General features: G+C 41.7%; 1 protein-coding gene across 1 annotated transcript in view; it reads right to left on the bottom strand.

The window, feature by feature from the left end:
* ADGB (androglobin) overlaps positions 1-17,939 on the bottom strand; it is a 231,146-nt gene that overhangs the window by 174,966 nt on the left and 38,241 nt on the right. Inside the window, exons 5-6 of the mRNA XM_074948571.1 lie at positions 15,289-15,498; positions 1,895-2,034 (exon numbers count right to left, since the gene is read on the bottom strand). Coding sequence (XP_074804672.1) covers positions 1,895-2,034; positions 15,289-15,498 — 350 coding nt within the window. The remainder of the gene's footprint in view (positions 1-1,894; positions 2,035-15,288; positions 15,499-17,939) is intronic.

The following is a 17,939-nucleotide window of genomic DNA, read 5'->3' as shown; positions in this document are numbered from 1 at the left end:
CAGTTGGTTATATCTATCCCTCTTCTACCCTGGGAAAAAAATAGCTCTACCTCATTTCTCCCTGCAGTATCAAAGCACAATGAGTACTTACTGGGACTCCCCTCTCCTGTATCAGGCGCACGAAAGCCAGAGTGCTGGGACTGGCTAGACCACTCCAGAGTTAAAAATGGGTCCTGGCTCACCACGCCACTAGACGACCCTGTCGCCTGTTCCCCATCCTCTTCCAATTCCACTTCCTTGTCCACCGCTTCATCCTCAGGGTTAACTCTGCTAGCCACTGCCTCCAGCCCCGCCCCACCCAAAGTATCCATGGGGCTTCTGGCAGTGGAGGTGGGGTCGGCACAGAGGATAGTGTGCACCAGACCAATGATTGGCCGTCCTTGCCTTCTGGTATGCCTGCCTCAGGTCCTTGATCTTGGCACGGAACTACTACGTGTCCCTCTCACACCCCTTCAGCTCCATGCCATAAGCAATCTGCCCGTAGGTATGAAAGTTTCTATGGCTGGAGTGGAGCTGCGACTGCACAGCCTCCTCTCCCCACAGACCCAGCAAATCCAACAACTCCAGGCAGAAGCGTGTTTGCTTCAGTGAGCTGCCATGCTCAACTAGGAAGATGCTATGTGAACTGTCCACAACAAGCAAGACAGGAAGAGGAATTTCAAAAATTCTTTGGGCTTTAAAGGGGGAGGGGCACATGCCTGTGTACCTGGCTGCAGTGCAACGGACTTCAAAGTGGTGACCAGAGCAGTCACGATTGGCATTATGGACACCTCCTGGAGGGCAATTTGGGCAACATAAGCAATGCAGTGTCTACCCTGACACTGCGTCATTCTTTGTTGGAAAAAACTCTATGCCTCTTGTCCAGGCAGTTTTATTATGTCGGTGTAGCAGGAGAGCTAAATCCGCTGGAGGAGATTTGCTGTGTGTACAGCGCCACTGTTTTGTTGACGAAAGATTACTTTCGTCAACAAAACTGTGTAGTGTAGACATGGCTTTAAGGTCTCCATCCTTACTGTCTCCAATTTATATCCTGTTATACACTGTGACTCCATTCTTCTTTAAAAAGAGAGCTGTAGTGGACTGGAATCCCTTCAGAGTGTACCATTACTACCCCTAATTGGTTGGAGGAGTTCCTTTCCCAAGAAACACAAGTCCCACTGTTCCTGCCCAAGGGGCTGAGTATACTGCATCCAGAGCACTTCAAATCTTCATTTGCCTGGCCTACAGACTGAACTGGCCTACAACTGAACAGAACCAAATCTATAATATGGCACTGCAGATTACTATCACTAACTTCACCAGCACAGACTCAGTTATTTTGTTTTCACTTCCAGTTTGTATATTACTTGTCCAATGTTGATTGGTTAAGCATTACTTAGCTTAGTGTCACTGCTGTAAGACATGATATTTAACTGGCAAACTACGGATGCTGAAAGCAAGAACCACCATGCATTATGACAATATTGCAGCATGTAAGTTACCTTGGTTTTGTCATCTATCTCCACTCTTCCAAACTCATTAAAACTTCTGGGACATTTGTGCTCTGCATGTGAAGGGGTTTTTTGTTTGTTTTTTTGCAACAAACACAGTAATGTCAGGCAGACAAGGCGGTTAAGAAGATTTCTTAGATTAATTTCCTTATGAAGCTTTCAGAGTGTATACATATATACACAGAGAGAGAGAGAGAGAGAGAGAGAGAGCTGTGTCTGCTACAGGTGCTGAGAATACTTATACACAGATTTACTGTGGCAGCTTTCACATCGGAGCTCAAAAAGCACACATTTACCATTACAATAATTTGCAACAAACATTCACCATGTGTATTATGATTTTGTTGCTTATTAATTCCATCTGATTTTATAGAACAAATTGATAGAGAGCTCCCTAAACATACTCAGTGTTTGCCAGCTTAATGATTGCTTTGGTCAGCAACAGTGGCCAAAGTTCAGTTTGACAGGTTGTAGATGGAAGCAACAAATTATTCTCTTCATTGAAAGGCATAGTATCATCCACAATGATCTTTCGCCAGCATCCCTATGAATGAGAAATAAAAGAAACATTAAAACTGTGTGATGGAAATAAGAAACAGATTCAGTGTAGGAAATTTGTGTTCTCCAAGAACCCACACCTACTGTAGCTTGATTTATATTACTAATGATTTTAATGAATAGGGAAAGTAATGCAGATTGCAATTTGAAACCCTAGTAGGTACACTCAGCATGCCAGATACTGAAATTCCTTGCTAATTTGACGGAGCTTATCTCCAATTCTGTTACTTACACTGATCTCTACTAATGCCATGTTAAATCTTAACCTACTATTTATTCCAAATGATTTGAACAAGGCTCTAATTTGGCACTCTATATACCACCTGCAAAACATGCAACAAGCAGGGAAGAATTTTAATCATGTATATTTGTGTGCCTGTGTTTATATTTTAACATTTAGCAACACCATGATAGATTTTGAAATATTGTTGGTATTTTGCACTATGCAAAGAAAATTGTTCAGAGAATGTGAGAGATTCATGGAATCCGTTTTCATATCATCCATATTACTACCTCGTTACTGTTAGATTTCTATGTGAAATAAAACAGTCAAACTGCAATTATTTTCCAAATTTATGTGCAGTCTTAAATGTATGGCATATTTTCAACTGCTATCACAGAGTCCTTGGAAACATATGCGAAATGCCTCTTTAAGGCCCCAATCCTGCACATACTTTGGCTCATGCTTGACTTTATGCATATGAATAATCCCATTGTTTTAAATGGGACCACTAATGTGCCTAAAACTAAGGATTAGGGCCTAAATCATGTATAAGGTATAGAGAGGAGAAATGATGGTGTAGTTCTATTGACCTCTATAGGTATTTATAATGCACTCACTATGGTATCTGAATTAATTACAAAACCTCAGTTTTAATTTAATGTTATGAATGAAAATTTAAACCCTTCATGGTTTTGTAATCAGAACTCCTAAAAATAAGGCACATTTCAGTTTCAAAACACTCATTTGTGTCTCAAACTGAAATAGTATTTAATTTCCCCCTTTTCATAATCCTTTTGTGTTCATAGGATTGTAAGGTGAACTTAAAAATTACCAAACTCAATATTAACATGGCAACAATGAAAACACATTAGACTCAACATTGCAAAAAAACATATACAAAGGCATGACCCCCCAAATTAACAAAACATAGCAAAAATACATATAGGAGCATGCAAAATTCTACCATCAACATTTCACAAAATATTTATTGCTACCAACCCACATCCTTACCTGTGGTTGTTTTATTGGGGTTTGGGTTGCTGGGCGAACCCTGTAATCTGCACCTATTGGTACAAGTCATTTTCTTTTAGGACACCTTGACCTTACCCTTCTAGTGCCTTCTCCAGAATCCCTGAGAAAATGGGATATAATGGAGAGCCAAGAAAATGTTTATTTGAAATCTTATTTTTTCAAGGACCCATCTGATAGAACTGCAGGGGTTCCCAAGCTACGGTCCATGGATCACTGATATTTGCAGAGCACTTGCTGGCTTGTCACATGATGCTGCCCTTTTTGTTTCCAGCAAAGAGAGCCTCTATGGACCTGTATAACTAGCTGGAGAAAAGGCGCAGAAGCCAGCTTTGCTTTCTTTGCTGCATAAGAGGAAGAGAGGAAACAGAAGTTGTCCTCTGGAAAGGGTCAACCACCAGTAGCAGAGGAAATTCCAGGGGAGAAAGGAATCAAGCAAGGGAACCAAGGAAAGCATCTGCAAAAGGAAAGGAAGAAAAGGTAGCACAGAATCATATAAAAGGCAATGGACAAGAAGGGGAGCAGGCAACAAAGATGCATGGGACAAAGGAGCAGGGCAGGAGACAGGAACAGAACAAATTGTGCAAGAGATTAAATGAAGAGCAAAAGAGCACTTAACTTTCTGGGAGAAAAAAAACCAACCTAAATGCTAGTTGCTTTTCCATGTAAGTAACTGACATTTTCCACAGTAATGTTGCATGATCAAATAGGAAAGGGAAGTAGTCAATGAGGATATCTACCCTATGAAAAAGCTGCTGAACCCTCAGAGTATAGTATCTGGGGTGCTGCTGTGATTAGTTAGAAGGGGCTTGTAAGGGCTAGCACAGGCCAGCCTTTTGGCCCCATTAATGATAAACAAAAGAGCTGTGATTAAGAATAACTAATAAAAAATTCAAATTAAATTAGAAAGTCGGTCAGGCAAAATATCCAAAAGGAAGCAAAAATGGCCATATCAGCTTTTGAGTGACCGAGTCTAAAAGACAGCCACTGATGGTCTCCACCGTACATCCTCAGGGATGAGAATTCCTTAGAAGGTTTCCATGAAGGAGAAGAACCTGCCCCACAAGCAGAAGCTCAAGCACTTTGTACCTAAATTAATAAAACCTTTTTAGGCTATTTTCAAGATATTCGAATGCACTGGGTTACCAGAAGCTGCAGAAAGCTCTGCACTTCACAATGAGGGAAAAAAATTTCGCCACATCAAGGAAAGACAAATGTTCTCTTTTATTTAAACTAATTTTTAAGTAAAAAACACTAGTAGTGAGACTACATTATTACGAGGTGGTACTGTTAAATTAATTTACATAATGGTTTTTGAATTTTTTTTTAATTGGCTATAATCTGTACGCTTTAGTTTACTTTGATAAATTCTTTAAATGTAATAGGTAGAACATGGATTCTGTCTGATGGTTCCTATTGCTATGCCATTGGTGCTCCCAACAATTCTTAATATTTCAGAAGACGAATCTAAAAAGAGAGTTTAAACCATATGATACATAAATGAAGGAAGTATCATATACACAGGTATTTCTAAAGGCAAAGAATATTTGCTAATGGCCATAACTGATTTTAAAATTTCTCAAGTGCATTTTTGAAAGCCAAAGAAGTTATTGAATGGCAGGCCTTTAATTGCTCAAACAATGAGATAAGACATAGCTTTGTTTCCTCTCTCATGTAGCAGTTCAACCAAATGCTTCATAAAGCAAGCAGTACAAGTTAATGGGCAAAGAAAAGGGAATGTCTGTCTACTTATTTTTCTCCATAACTAAGGATGCAGTAACTCTGTGTAAGTAATTCTTAAGAGTGCATTTCTTACTAATCATACTTTTAACAGTTAAATAACATAACTGCAGTGTGACCTTCTTCTTTTCCTTTCAGATGTTATTTGACTTTTTCCCCTTGACTGATTTTTTGATTTCATATAGTTAGTAAATCTTCAAATCCGTATTGTAATTATCATGCATTGACAATAGCCCCTTTTAAAAGCCTAAGTATATATTATTTTAAAATGTACATTGTGAGAGAGAGGGACTGGAGACAGAGGGGAAGTAATTCCCAAGGACTAAAAGTAAGAGTTCAAATTCAGAAATAGAAATCCTTATGAGATAGAGAGCAGAAATGAAGCAGCAAGTTCAGGGTAATACTGTTTTTGGGGTCAGAATTTTATTTGGTGGAGAAGGGGGAGGACGTTATTGGCAGAAACGAGCTGAATGAATGTGCAGGAGGAAAATCAAGCTAATCACTCTACTATTTTGCAATTATGTTGAATCAGTACATTCCATGCCAGGTCTTAAGATTTAAGAGGCAGCCCTGTGAGAAATGAATATGAGACCCCCACAGAACTCCTACCTAAACTTTGTACCAATTGGTCCCAGTTCTTTCCCTGTAGAATACAACCTGATTGTGGAGAACTGGGACCCAGGACAGCAGAACGGGGATAGGAGTACTACTGCAACAATACAGGGTGGAGGTGCCAAAATGTGATCGCTTATTACAGTTATTGCTGAAGAGACTGGATGTGGTATATCAAGTAGAACAAAGAGGAAGGGTTCAACCACATGCTGATTCTGGTGAGATACCAGTCTTCTTAAGAGACAATATGATGTCTCACTGAAACCAGCCTAGAGTAAAAGCCACCATCCTCTTTATCCTCCCATCTGTGAACTTTCTCTCCCTCTCCCTTTATTCTTCCCCCTCTCAATTTCCCTTCAGCTCTCTTCCAGATTTCCCTTCTCACCCCCCACCCTTGGGTGTTTATCACTTTCCCTTCTCCTTTGCATGTCTCCTTTTTTCTCTCTCCCATGAGGTTCCCCACCTTTCCTGAGTACTGAGTTGGTAGAACCAGCAGAGGAAGCAAGGAAAAGGGAACTTCAGTGAAGGGAGAATAGAAATGAGACTGATTAGAACACACACAACTCAGGAAATGACAGTTAAAGTAGCCTATGCAACTTTTAACTGTTCAGATGTGTTACAATACAGTCGTTTATTACATGCGATTGTTCCCCATAGAGCCCCAGCATCATTCGTACACTACAGACAGCACCCTCAACCCAAGATTATATGGGTAAGATCATGTTCACTGAACTCCTGCAACTGACTCAAGAGGTGGAAGACAACTCCTGGCTCCCTTGTGTGGGCTACTAGCATTACAAGTCAAAGTGCCAGGGAGAGGGCTGCCTCCACAAATCTGCTAGTTCACCCCCCAAGCAAGTGGATGGAGAGACTTGGCTCCCCTCTTTCCCACCTCCACACCCCTAAACAACGTGGCAAATTGAACTATCAGCATCAATCAGTAGCGGATTACCAATCCCAAAGGAGAGAGCCAGGGCATAAATTATGACTCTGAGTGAAGAGTTGCAATTTGTTCCCTCATCTACTCCTTGGGAAGCTCAACTATGCACCGCCTCTTACAAAAGGCAAATCGTAAAGATACAATCTAGCACTATATTATATTTTGTCAAGGTAGCAACTATGGTTATGAATGAACTGACACTGTTATTGTTTAACCCTATTTTAGTTTCTCATACATTTCTTTTAAAACTACCTTTTGAGGGGCTATCATATGTTCAGACTGATCCTACAAGCAAATCTCTTGATAGATTTTTAGGAATCTTTCTGAAGACATTTCTGAGTTAAACCAATTTGAACAGAACTCAATTTTAAAACTTCACTCGGGGCCTATATTGAATGGAGGAATGTGTGCTTCTCCTAATTTGAATTTCCTAATATTAAATGAACAAAGTTGGGGATATTTAAAAATAGAATGAACATGCTTAGGATTTTGTTTTCTGTTACTTAAAAAAAGGTGCACCAAATCACAACTGTGCAACAGTATGCATGGGTGCTAATATTTAAAAGCTCCCCTCACCTTTGTTTGCATTTGTGCTCATTCCAAGAATCAGAAGTGATTATAAATATTTTAACAGGGTGTGAGATAAGAGAGTACAACACTTCCTTCTTATTTTTCTGTACAGGAAATTTAGACAACATGACCACTAAAGCACCAGTTTAACATTGAGCTGAGATGAGTGATTTTGCAAGGATTATGGAAGAATTTGGGTAATTTTTATTTTTATCTAGAGAGATTTTTGAAAGAACCTTGAGTCACATAGTTGCTAAGCAACACAATGTACATTACAGGGCTCACTCAACATCTCTACACTAACACATCTCTTTATGAGAGATATATAAGCAGAGATGTGTTCCTTTTTGTGCTACAGTGTTAACACAAGGACTGCAAGGCAAAAAGATACACCTATCATGGACGGAAGACAGGGAGTAAATGGCTAATCTTGCAGACCAACAGGAAAAAAAATTACTGATCTGAATCAGAGAGCAGAAAGCAGAATTTGTAAGGGGCTATGCATGAGGTGGAATGCACACAGGATTATGGAATGCATGTAAGGGGTCTGAGATATGGTATCACAAAAGGAAAATGGAGGTGGTTTTCAGAAGTTAAAGATGAGAAAAGATTGAGGATCCCTGTCCTAAAGACTTAAATTCAGGGTAATTAGCACCTCCATAAGATTATGCAGCCACAGAAATTGCTTTATATTTTCCTCTTTCTTTGGCTGCTGTAGTGTTCCACCATTCTGCTGTCCCTGCTTCTGAGGACAATATTTTGCCTGGTTTTGAGATACGGAAAAGGCATGCAGGGTTGCGTGCAGGGACTTGCGGAGACTACAGCCACCTCAAAATTTGCCTTAGTCCCCCAGTTGCCACCCCTCCCAGTGTAAAGGTCAAATGTCACGCAGAAGTAAGAGTGGCATGGTATGGCATTGCCACAGTTATCTCTGTGCTGTTGCTGGCAGCGGCGCTGCCTTCAGAGCTGGGCGCCTGGAGAGCAGCGGCTGCTGGCTGGGCGCCCAGCTCTGAAGGCAGTGCTACTGTCAGCAACAGCTCAGAAGTAAGCACAGGCGGGGAGCCAGGGAGTTTGAGAGCAGCCCTCAGCCCGTGTTCCCACCCACTGGGGCATGCTGCCCAGTGCGGGTGTAAGTACCTGGGCTCCACACAGTGACCCAGATTGACCCGCTCTGGCCTGGGCTCCTGGGCCCTCCCTCCTGCGGACGCTGCTCCCCAAGGGCTCTGCCAGCTCCAGAGCCAAGACCCCCCCTGCCCGAGCGGCTTTTACCGGCTGCAAGCAGTCATATTGTATGTTTAAGCCCTGGTCTACACTAGGAGTTGAGGTCGAATTTAGCAGCGCTTAATCGATTTAACCCTGCACCCACCCACAAGACAAAGCCCTTTTTTTGACTTAAAGGGCTCTTAAAATCGATTTCCTTACTCCACCCCCGACAAGGGGATTAGCGCTGAAGTCGGCCTTGGTGGGTCAAATTTGGGGTACTGTGGACGCAATTAGATGATATTGGCTATCCCACAGTGCTCCATTGTGACCACTCTGGACAGGACTCTCAACTCAGATGCACTGGCCAGGTAGACAGGAAAAGGCCCGCGAACTTTTGAATTTCAATTTCCTGTTTGGCCAGCGTGGCAAGCCGCAGGTGACCATGCAGAGCTCATCAGCAGAGGTGACCATGATGGAGTCCCAGAATCGCAAAAGAGCTCCAGCATGGACCGAATGGGAGGTACGAAATCTGATCGCTGTATGGGGAGAGGAATCCGTGCTATCAGAACTACATTCCAGTTTTCGAAATGCCAAAACATTTGTCAAAATCTCCCAGGGCATGGAGGACAGAGGCCATAATAGGGACCCAAAGCAATGCCGCGTGAAACTTAAGGAACTGAGGCAAGCCTACCAGAAAACCAGAGAGGCAAATGGCCGCTCCGGGTCCGAGCCCCAAACATGCCGCTTCTATGATGAACTGCATGCCATTTTAGGGAGTTCAGCCACCACTACCCCAGCCGTGTTGTTTGACTCCTTCAATGGAGATGGAGGCAACATGGAAGCAGGTTTTGGGAACGAGGAAGATGATGATGATGATGATGAGGTTGTAGATAGCTCACAGCAAGCAAGCGGAGAAACCATTTTTCCCAACAGCCAGGAACTGTTTCTCACCCTGGACCTGGAGCCAGTACCCCCCGAACCCACCCAAGGCTGCCTCCCGGACCCGCCAGGCGGAGAAGGGGCCTCTGGTGAGTATACTTTTTAAAATACTATACACGGTTTAAAAGCAAGCATGTTTAATGATTAATTTGCCCTGGCACTCATGGTTCTCCTGGCTATACTCCCAAAGCCTTTGCAAAAGGTTTCTAGGGAGGGCAGCCTTATTCCATCCACCAAGGTAGGACACTTTACCACTCCAGGCCAGTAGCACGTACTTGGGAATCATTGTAGAATAAAGCATTGCAGTGTATGTTTGCTGGCATTCAAACAACATCCGTTCTTTATCTCTCTGTGTTATCCTCAGGAGAGTGATATCATTCATGATCACCTGGTTGAAATAGGGTGCTTTTCTTAAGTGGTCACTCAGAAGTGCCCATTCCTGCTGGGCTGTTTGCCTGTGGCTAAACAGAAATGTTCCTCGCTGTTAGCCACGGGGAGGGTGGAGGGGGGCGGGGCTAGCCACGTGCTGGGGGGGGGCAAAAGGCGACCTTGGAATGAAAGCACATGTGCTATGTATGTAATGTTAACAGCAAGGTTTACCGTGAAAGAGTGTACCCATTGTTCTATAAAATGTCTTTTTAAATACCACTGTCCCTTTTTTTCTCTCCACCAGCTGCATGTGTTTCAAGGATCACAGGATCTTCTCCTTCCCAGAGGCTAGCGAAGATTAGAAGGCGAAAAAACCGCACTCATGATGAAATGTTCTCTGAGCTCATGCTGTCCTCCCACACTGACAGAGCACAGACGAATGCGTGGAGGCAGACGTCAGAGTGCAGGAAAGCACAAAATGACCGGGAGGAGAGGTGGCGGGCTGAAGAGAGGGCTAAGGCTGAAAGGTGGCGGCAGCGTGATGAGAGGAGGCAGGATTCAATGCTGAGGCTGCTGGAGGATCAAACCAATATGCTCCAGCGTATGGTTGAGGTGCAGGAAAGGCAGAAGGAGCACAGACTGCCGCTATAGCCCTTTGTAACCAACCACCCTCCTCCCCAAGTTCCATAGCCTCCTCACCCAGACGCCCAAGAACGCGGTGGGGGGGCCACCCAGCCACTCCACCCCAGAGGGTTGCCCAAGCAACAGAAGGCTGGCATTCAATAAGTTTTAAAGTTTTAAACTTTTAAAGTGCTGTGTGGCCTTGTCCTTCCCTCCTCCACCACTCCTCCTGGTGCTTCTCTCCTCCACCATGCCTCCTGGGCTACCTTGGTAGTTATCCTCCTATTTGTGTGATGAATGAATAAAGAATGCATGAATATGAAGCAACAATGAGTTTATTGCCTCTGCAAGTGCTGATCAAAGGGAGGAGGGGAGGATGGTTAGCTTACAGGGAAGTAGAGTGAACCAAGGGGCGGGGGCGTTTCATCCAGGAGAAACAAACAGAACTTTCACACCGTAGCCTGGCCAGTCATGAAACTGATTTTCAAAGCTTCTCTGATGCACACTGCACCCTCCTGTGCTCTTCTAACCACCCTGGTGTCTGGCGGTGCGTAACCAGCAGCCAGGCGATTTGCCTCAACCTCCCACCCCGCCATAAACGTCTCCCCCTTACTCTCACAGATATTCTGGAGCGCACAGCAAGCAGTAATAACAGTGGGAATATTGGTTTCGCTGAGGTCTCACCAAGTCAGTAAACTGTGCCAGTGTGCTTTTAAATGTCCAAATGCACATTCTACCACCATTCTGCACTTGCTCAGCCTGTAGCTGAACAGCTCCTGACTACTGTCTAGGCTGCCTGTGTACGGCTTCATGAGCCATGGCATTAAGGGGTAGGCTGGGTCCCCAAGGATAACTATAGGCATTTCAACATCCCCAAAGGTTATTTTCTGGTCTGGGAATAAAGTCCCTTCCTGCAGCTTTTGAAACAGACCAGAGTTCCTGAAGATGCGAGCGTCATGTACCTTTACGGCCATCCCACGTTGATGTTGGTGAAACGTCCCTTGTGATCCACCAGTGCTTGCAGCACTATTGAAAAGTACCCCTTGCGGTTTATGTACTTGCCTGCTTGGTGCTCCGGTGCCAAGATAGGGATATGGGTTCCGTCTATGGCCCTACCACAGTTAGGGAATCCCACTGCAGCAAAGCCATCCACTATGACCTGCACATTTCCCAGGGTCACTACTCTTGATATCAGCAGATCTTTGATTGCGTGGGCTACTTGCATCACAGCAGCCCCCACAGTAGATTTGCCCACTCCAAATTGATTCCCGACTGACTGGCAGCTGTCTGGCATTGCAAGCTTCCAGAGGGCTACTGCCTCTAGCTTCTCAACTGTGAGGTCTGCTCTCATCTTGGTATTCTTGCGCCTCAGGGCAGGGGAAAGCAAGTCACAAAGTTCCATGAAAGTGCCCTTACGCATGCGAAAGTTTTGCAACCACTGGGAATCGTCCCAGACCTGCAACACTAAGTGGTCCCACCAGTCTGTGCTTGTTTCCCGAGCCCAGAATCAGCGTTCCACCACATGAACCTGCCCCCTTAGCACCATGATGCCCATATTGCCAGGGCCCATGCTTTGAGAGAAGTCTGTGTCCATGTCCTCATCACTCATGTCACCACGCTGATGTCACCTACTCGCCCAGTAACGCTTTGCCAGGTTCTGGTGCTGCATATACTGCTGGATAATGTGTGTGGTGTTTAATGTGCTCCTAATTGCCAAAGTGATCTGAGCGGGCTCCATGCTTGCCGTGGTATGGCGTCTGCACAGAAAAAAGGCGCGGAACGATTGTCTGCCGTTGCCCTGACGGAGGGAGGGGCGACTGACGACATGGGTTACAGGATTGGCTTACAGGGAATTAAAATCATCAAAGGGGGTGGCTTTGCGAGAAACTGAATGGCCCCCTCAAAGATAGAACTCAAAAACTCAAGGATAGAAATCAAAACTGGGTTTAGCAGGCCGTTGATTTCACAGAGGGAGGGAGGGAGGAGAAAATGAATACAAAACAAATCTGGTCTATTTCTTGTTTTGAGCCTCTTCATCTATCTTTATACATCTTGCTGGCAGCAGACTGTGCAGTACGACTGCTAGCCATCGTGAACACCTGGGTGCTTGGCCGAAGACGGTGCAGTATGACGACTACCCATCATCTTCTGCTAGCTGGAGATTAAAAGACAGTGCGGGACTGAATCACCACGAGAAGAAACAAGAGAAATGACCTGGCTGAGTCACTCCCATGTTTGCCCAGGCGCCTGGTTAAAAGAGCACCCAGGACTACGTCGATGACGGCTATCAGTCATACTGCACTGTCTGCTGCCAAAAGGCAATAAACTGCTGCTGTGTAGCAATGCAGTACCACGTCTGCCAGCACCCAGGAGACATATGGTGACGGTTAGCTGAGCGGGCTCTATGCTTCCCGTGGTATGGCGTCTGCACAGGTAACTCAAGAAAAAAGGCGCAAAACAATTGTCTGCCCTTGCTTTCACGGAGGGAAGGAGGGAACGGGGGCCTGACGATATGTACCCAGAACCACCCGCGACAATGTTTTAGCCCCATCAGGCACTGGGATTTCTACCCAGAATTCAAATGGGCGGCGGAGACTGCGGGAACTGTGGGATAGCCACCCACAGTGCAACACTCCGGAAGTCGACGATTGCCTCGGTACTGTGGACACATTCCGCCGACTACATGCACTTAGAGCATTTGTGTGGGGACACACACAATCAACTGCATACAAATGCTTTCTACAAAACCGACTTCTATAAATTTGACCTAATTTCGTAGTGTAGACATACCCTAAGAAATTACTTGTATTTACATTCTGATTTCTGATGCCTGTCAACTTCTGGTTTTGTACTTTATTAGCAGTGCTTTATTTATTTTGTGCTTTTTTTGCATTAATTAGCCATTGGTTTAGTTAAGATCCTAATTGCTTTTGTTACTTTAACAAAGACTGTGGCTCATGTGGGTGCACAACAGAGTGACCTCCACCATCCCCCACCCAAAAAAACCCAGCTTTAAAATATTTTTGAATTTTCAGATTGTATGTATTTGATTGAATTTTTATTTGACTGGAATGGAAATATGTGCTCAATCAGCTAGGAAAAAAGGTGTACATAGTTTTGGTCAGTTGTTATTTATTTTGCTTTAAACAGTCGTGTGTGTGTTGTTGTTGTTTCATTTTCTTTGTGTGTGCAAATGGCTAATTTTAAAATATAATACAGTAAAAATTAGCATGGGGAAATAGTTTTTACTTTGTGTAATGACCCATCCACTCCCAGTCTTTATTCAAGCCTAATTTAATGGTATCCAGTTTGCAAATTAATTCCAATTCTCCAGTATCTTGTTGGAATCTGTTTTTGAAGTTTTTTTGTTGGAGAATTGCGACTTTTAGGTTTGAAATTGGGTGACCAGAGAGATTGAAGTGTTCTCCGACTGGTTTTTGAATGTTATAATTCTTGACGTCTGATTTGTGTCCAGTTATTCTTTTGCGTAGAGATTGTCCATTTTGGCCAATGTACATGGCAGAGGGGCATTGTTGGCACATATCACATAGGTAGATATGCAGGTGAACGAGCCTCTGATAGTGTGGCTGATGTGATTAAGTCCTATGATGGTGTCCCTTGAATAGATATGTGGACAGAGTTGGCAACGGGCTTTGTTGCAAGGATAGGTTACTGGGTTAGTGATTCTGTTGTGTGGTGTGTGGTTGCTGGTGAGTATTTGCTTCAGGTTGACCAGCAAACACACAACAAAGTAAAAACTATTTCCCCAGACTAATTTTTTCCCCCTACTGTTACTCACACCTTCTTGTCGACTGTTTGAAATGGGCCATCATGATCATCACTACAAAAGTTTTTTTTCTCCTGCTGATAATAGCCCATCTTAATTGATTACTCTCGTTACAGTTGGTATGGCAACACCCATTTTTTCATGTGTGTATATATATATATATATATATATCTTCCTACTGTGTTTTCCACTGCATGCATCCGATGAAGTGGGTTTTAGCCCACGAAAGCTTATGCCCAATAAATTTGTCAGTCTCTGAGGTGCCACAAGTACTCCTTGTTTTTTTCCATAGATTTAAATACTTCCTTAAAAACTCCAGTTACCACTTCTTGTGCTGAATGAGAATTGCCACTTACTTTGTTCATATTCATGTGTGATGCTAAGATGTTGTGTGGGTTTTGTTTGTTGTTTTTTGTTTTTATTAAAACAATGGATCTCCAAACTGTTCTCAGTTGTTAAAAAAAAAAAAAAAAAAAAAAAAGAAGTGTACGTGTGTTAAATCCATTTTGAAAAAAAACCTCAAATAACTCAGCAAAATCAAAATAAAGTTTCATCCACACCATTGGAAGGTACAGCTGCAACAAAGGAATTAAAGCCTGTCAAAGTAGGTTCTGCCAATTTCAAGTTTCTACTCCAAACTGCTAAGGTACTAGTGCTGTTCAAAATGGATAACTTAAACAATGTAAAAATAATAATAATAATTCACTACTACAGAAAGAGTGGTAGAAATGTATGACAATCACTTTTCCTCAAATTCCCACCTAAGTCTGAGTAAATCCAAAATTTTCAGTTTGAAAGCAAAAAGGGTTAGAAAGTTCTAAGCATATGAAAAGCTCTTTAAATAGAAGCAACATTATCTACACACTATATCTCTACTGTATACACAAACTGCACATATTATTTATTTTTCAGTAGTGCCTAGATAAATATAATTTCCTAACAAGCAATAAAATACTCCAGGTAGCGTTCTTCTAAACAATTACTGCACATCTGGCTCATGATCTAGGATTTTATAACTCTTAATTTGTACAAGTATAACAAGAAATATTCATTTTCATCTTGATAGTTTAACAATTTTACCACTACAAAACATATTTTTTTTCAAAAAAGCAAAATATTTATCCTGATAATTATAGTACATTATATTCATATTAAATGCATAAACACACAGATATAACATTTTATATAACTGAAAGTAGTCACTTACCATCCAGTAAAGTTTCACCACATATTTTCCATAACTATTATACAGTGGCATGTGTCCCTTAATAGCTTTGCATAAGGCATATATATGCTCCCATGGCTTCCAAGAGAATAGAGGTGTTTCATTGGTGTTGGTTTTACCCTCATTAGTTAAAACATTCACATTATATATCCTCCAGACTGCACAAATTTCACTTATTATCCATCTCATCAGCTGAAATCACAGAAATTTTTTTTTTAATAAAAGTTTTCAGTTTTTCACATTGCACATTTTAGGAAAAAAAAAATCAAATGAAGTTAAATTATATTAGTCAGAAAATGCAAAACAATTCCAAATGCTAACTAGAAAGCAAATCTCACAGAAGAGTGCATTAAAATTAATTTATTGCAAGTTTGCTTTTATCAGCACAAATATTCCTTAGAAGTCATCCGTAATATGTGACATTTAGCTATATGTGGATATCTACAAAGCTTTATGAAAATGGGAACTGCTAATAGACATTGTATTAATTAATGCATGCCATCCACAGCACATCTCGTGCCACAATAGTGTTGTTTCATGAATGGTATGGGTGGGAGACCTGCCAAGTGAAGCTGGCAGGGTCTAAATGATACGAGTGCAAACAAGAAACTACTCTTACTTTGTACATATGATGTCTAAGCCCTGGTCTACACTAGAGGAGGGGATCGATCTGAGTTATGCAACTTCAACTACGTGCATAACATAGCTGAAGTCGATGTACTTAGATCAACTTAGTGAGTCGACTGCTGCCACTCCCCCGTCGACTCCACCTGTGCCTCTCACGGCGCTGGAGTACAGGAGTCGATGGGAGAGCGCTCAGGGGTCGATCGCTGCCCGCCGATCCAGCGGGAAGCGTAAACATGCCTTAAGAGGATGCATTAATTATAATGCAGTCACATTTTTTACATTTAGTATTTGCTGCATTTTTTATTTTTTAAAGAAAAGAATATTTCTATAATCAAACATTCTACCAAGAAATAGAATACACTCTTCACTAACCAACCATGATTAACCAAACACATGAGAGCTACAAGAACTGGCACTAATCACAGGAGAAGTGGCCTGAGAACTTTTCGGAAATCTGGATGCTGACTGATTGATGAGCAGATAATGGATTATACAGTGCACTAATGATCAAAAATATACACTTGACCTTTAGTGGTAAGGAAGTTTTTCCTTATTATGCAAGACATATGTCTATTTTTATGTGTTTTAAGGTTAACTGGTTAAGTGACTTGGGAAGCTAAACCCTCTTTTTAATTTATTTTACTCAAATACACTATATAAGCAGCTCAACAGGAATATCCATATATTAAAGTTGGCTCTTTTATAAGATAGTTTCCTTGCCCTAAAGAGATGTTGATCAATGTGCAGAGTAATAAATGAAATATGTAATATTTAAATTATTTACTATGTACACATTTCCATTTGTATTAATATTTCAATCCTTAACCAATTTAAAGTTAGTAGCTTTTGTTTTGGGGTTCCCACTTCCCAATTAGAGAGAGGCTCAACCAAAATCCCATGGTCCAGTTCCAGATTCAACTTCACAGCTCAAGCATCATCTTATAACAATCAAGCACCCTAACTCTGAAAAAGTTAATATTTAGATCCAAATTTCAAAGCTGGAGGTTCAGGAGTGTTTGGATCTGAGGCTACAGTTCAAACCCATCTCTAATCAAAATCCAAAATTCGTACCTGTTCTCTAAAAATAAAAATATAACACTATCATCCCTTTACAAAAGGAGAGATTATTGTTTGGCAGTTTTCCCTGCTGATTCACTTCTGTGTTCTTTTTAAGGAAGTGAGGCATCCCAGATAATATATGGTAATAACTGTTTGCTAGGATCTGAAACCATTTCACCCCATATACTTATTTCAAACTGTGCTTCAAAAACAGGCCTTGATATAAGAGCCATTAAGCCATAGAGCTTCTTCTATATTTGAAGCCTCGGTATTTGTATTTTGCCCTGTTTTACCACAGAAAAAATGAAAGACGTAATTTATTTTGAAATCATACATTTTAAGAGATTCATTCCCATTCTCCTCCACTTCCCGCACAACGTTAGCTATAAAATATGAAAAATTATATTGGTTCCTGTAATGGATATTGTTTATACTTATATTATAATGTAAAAAAAATTAACTCATTTTAAAACATCTTCTAAATATTTTCCAAAATAATCATGTTGCTATACTCTGCTCTTTAAAGAGCATGTCCTTTCCTTACATTTACAGTCTGACACACAGACTTGGTAGGCTCATACTAAACAGTACCTAAATGCATTCCTACACTTGGCCTCTTTTCTATATAGTGAATATTGTAAACTAAGATGATAAAAGGTTTTTCTGAACTTTTAGATTCCATACTTCTTTTGTGGGGGTGAATTTACCCTAAAGTTAAGGATCTTTACTTCCTTTTGTAAATAATAGTTTCCTTTTAGCATTAATATACATTAATTTTCCATGCAAGTATTAACAAAACTTATTCATAACCTGCACTGTTACTTTAAAAAGCCCATTTCGGTTGGTCAGCCTTTCACTTCTCTGTATTTATTTGTTCAGTTTTTAAGAATGGTAATCCTTCATTATTAAACCTGTTTGATCCTGATATGAGACTGTCTGTCATTTCC

This window comes from Natator depressus, chromosome 3 (assembly GCF_965152275.1).
Source record: "Natator depressus isolate rNatDep1 chromosome 3, rNatDep2.hap1, whole genome shotgun sequence".
In the NCBI taxonomy this organism is placed as follows: Eukaryota; Metazoa; Chordata; order Testudines; family Cheloniidae; genus Natator; species Natator depressus.
This window is presented reverse-complemented; position numbering and strand designations above follow the sequence as displayed.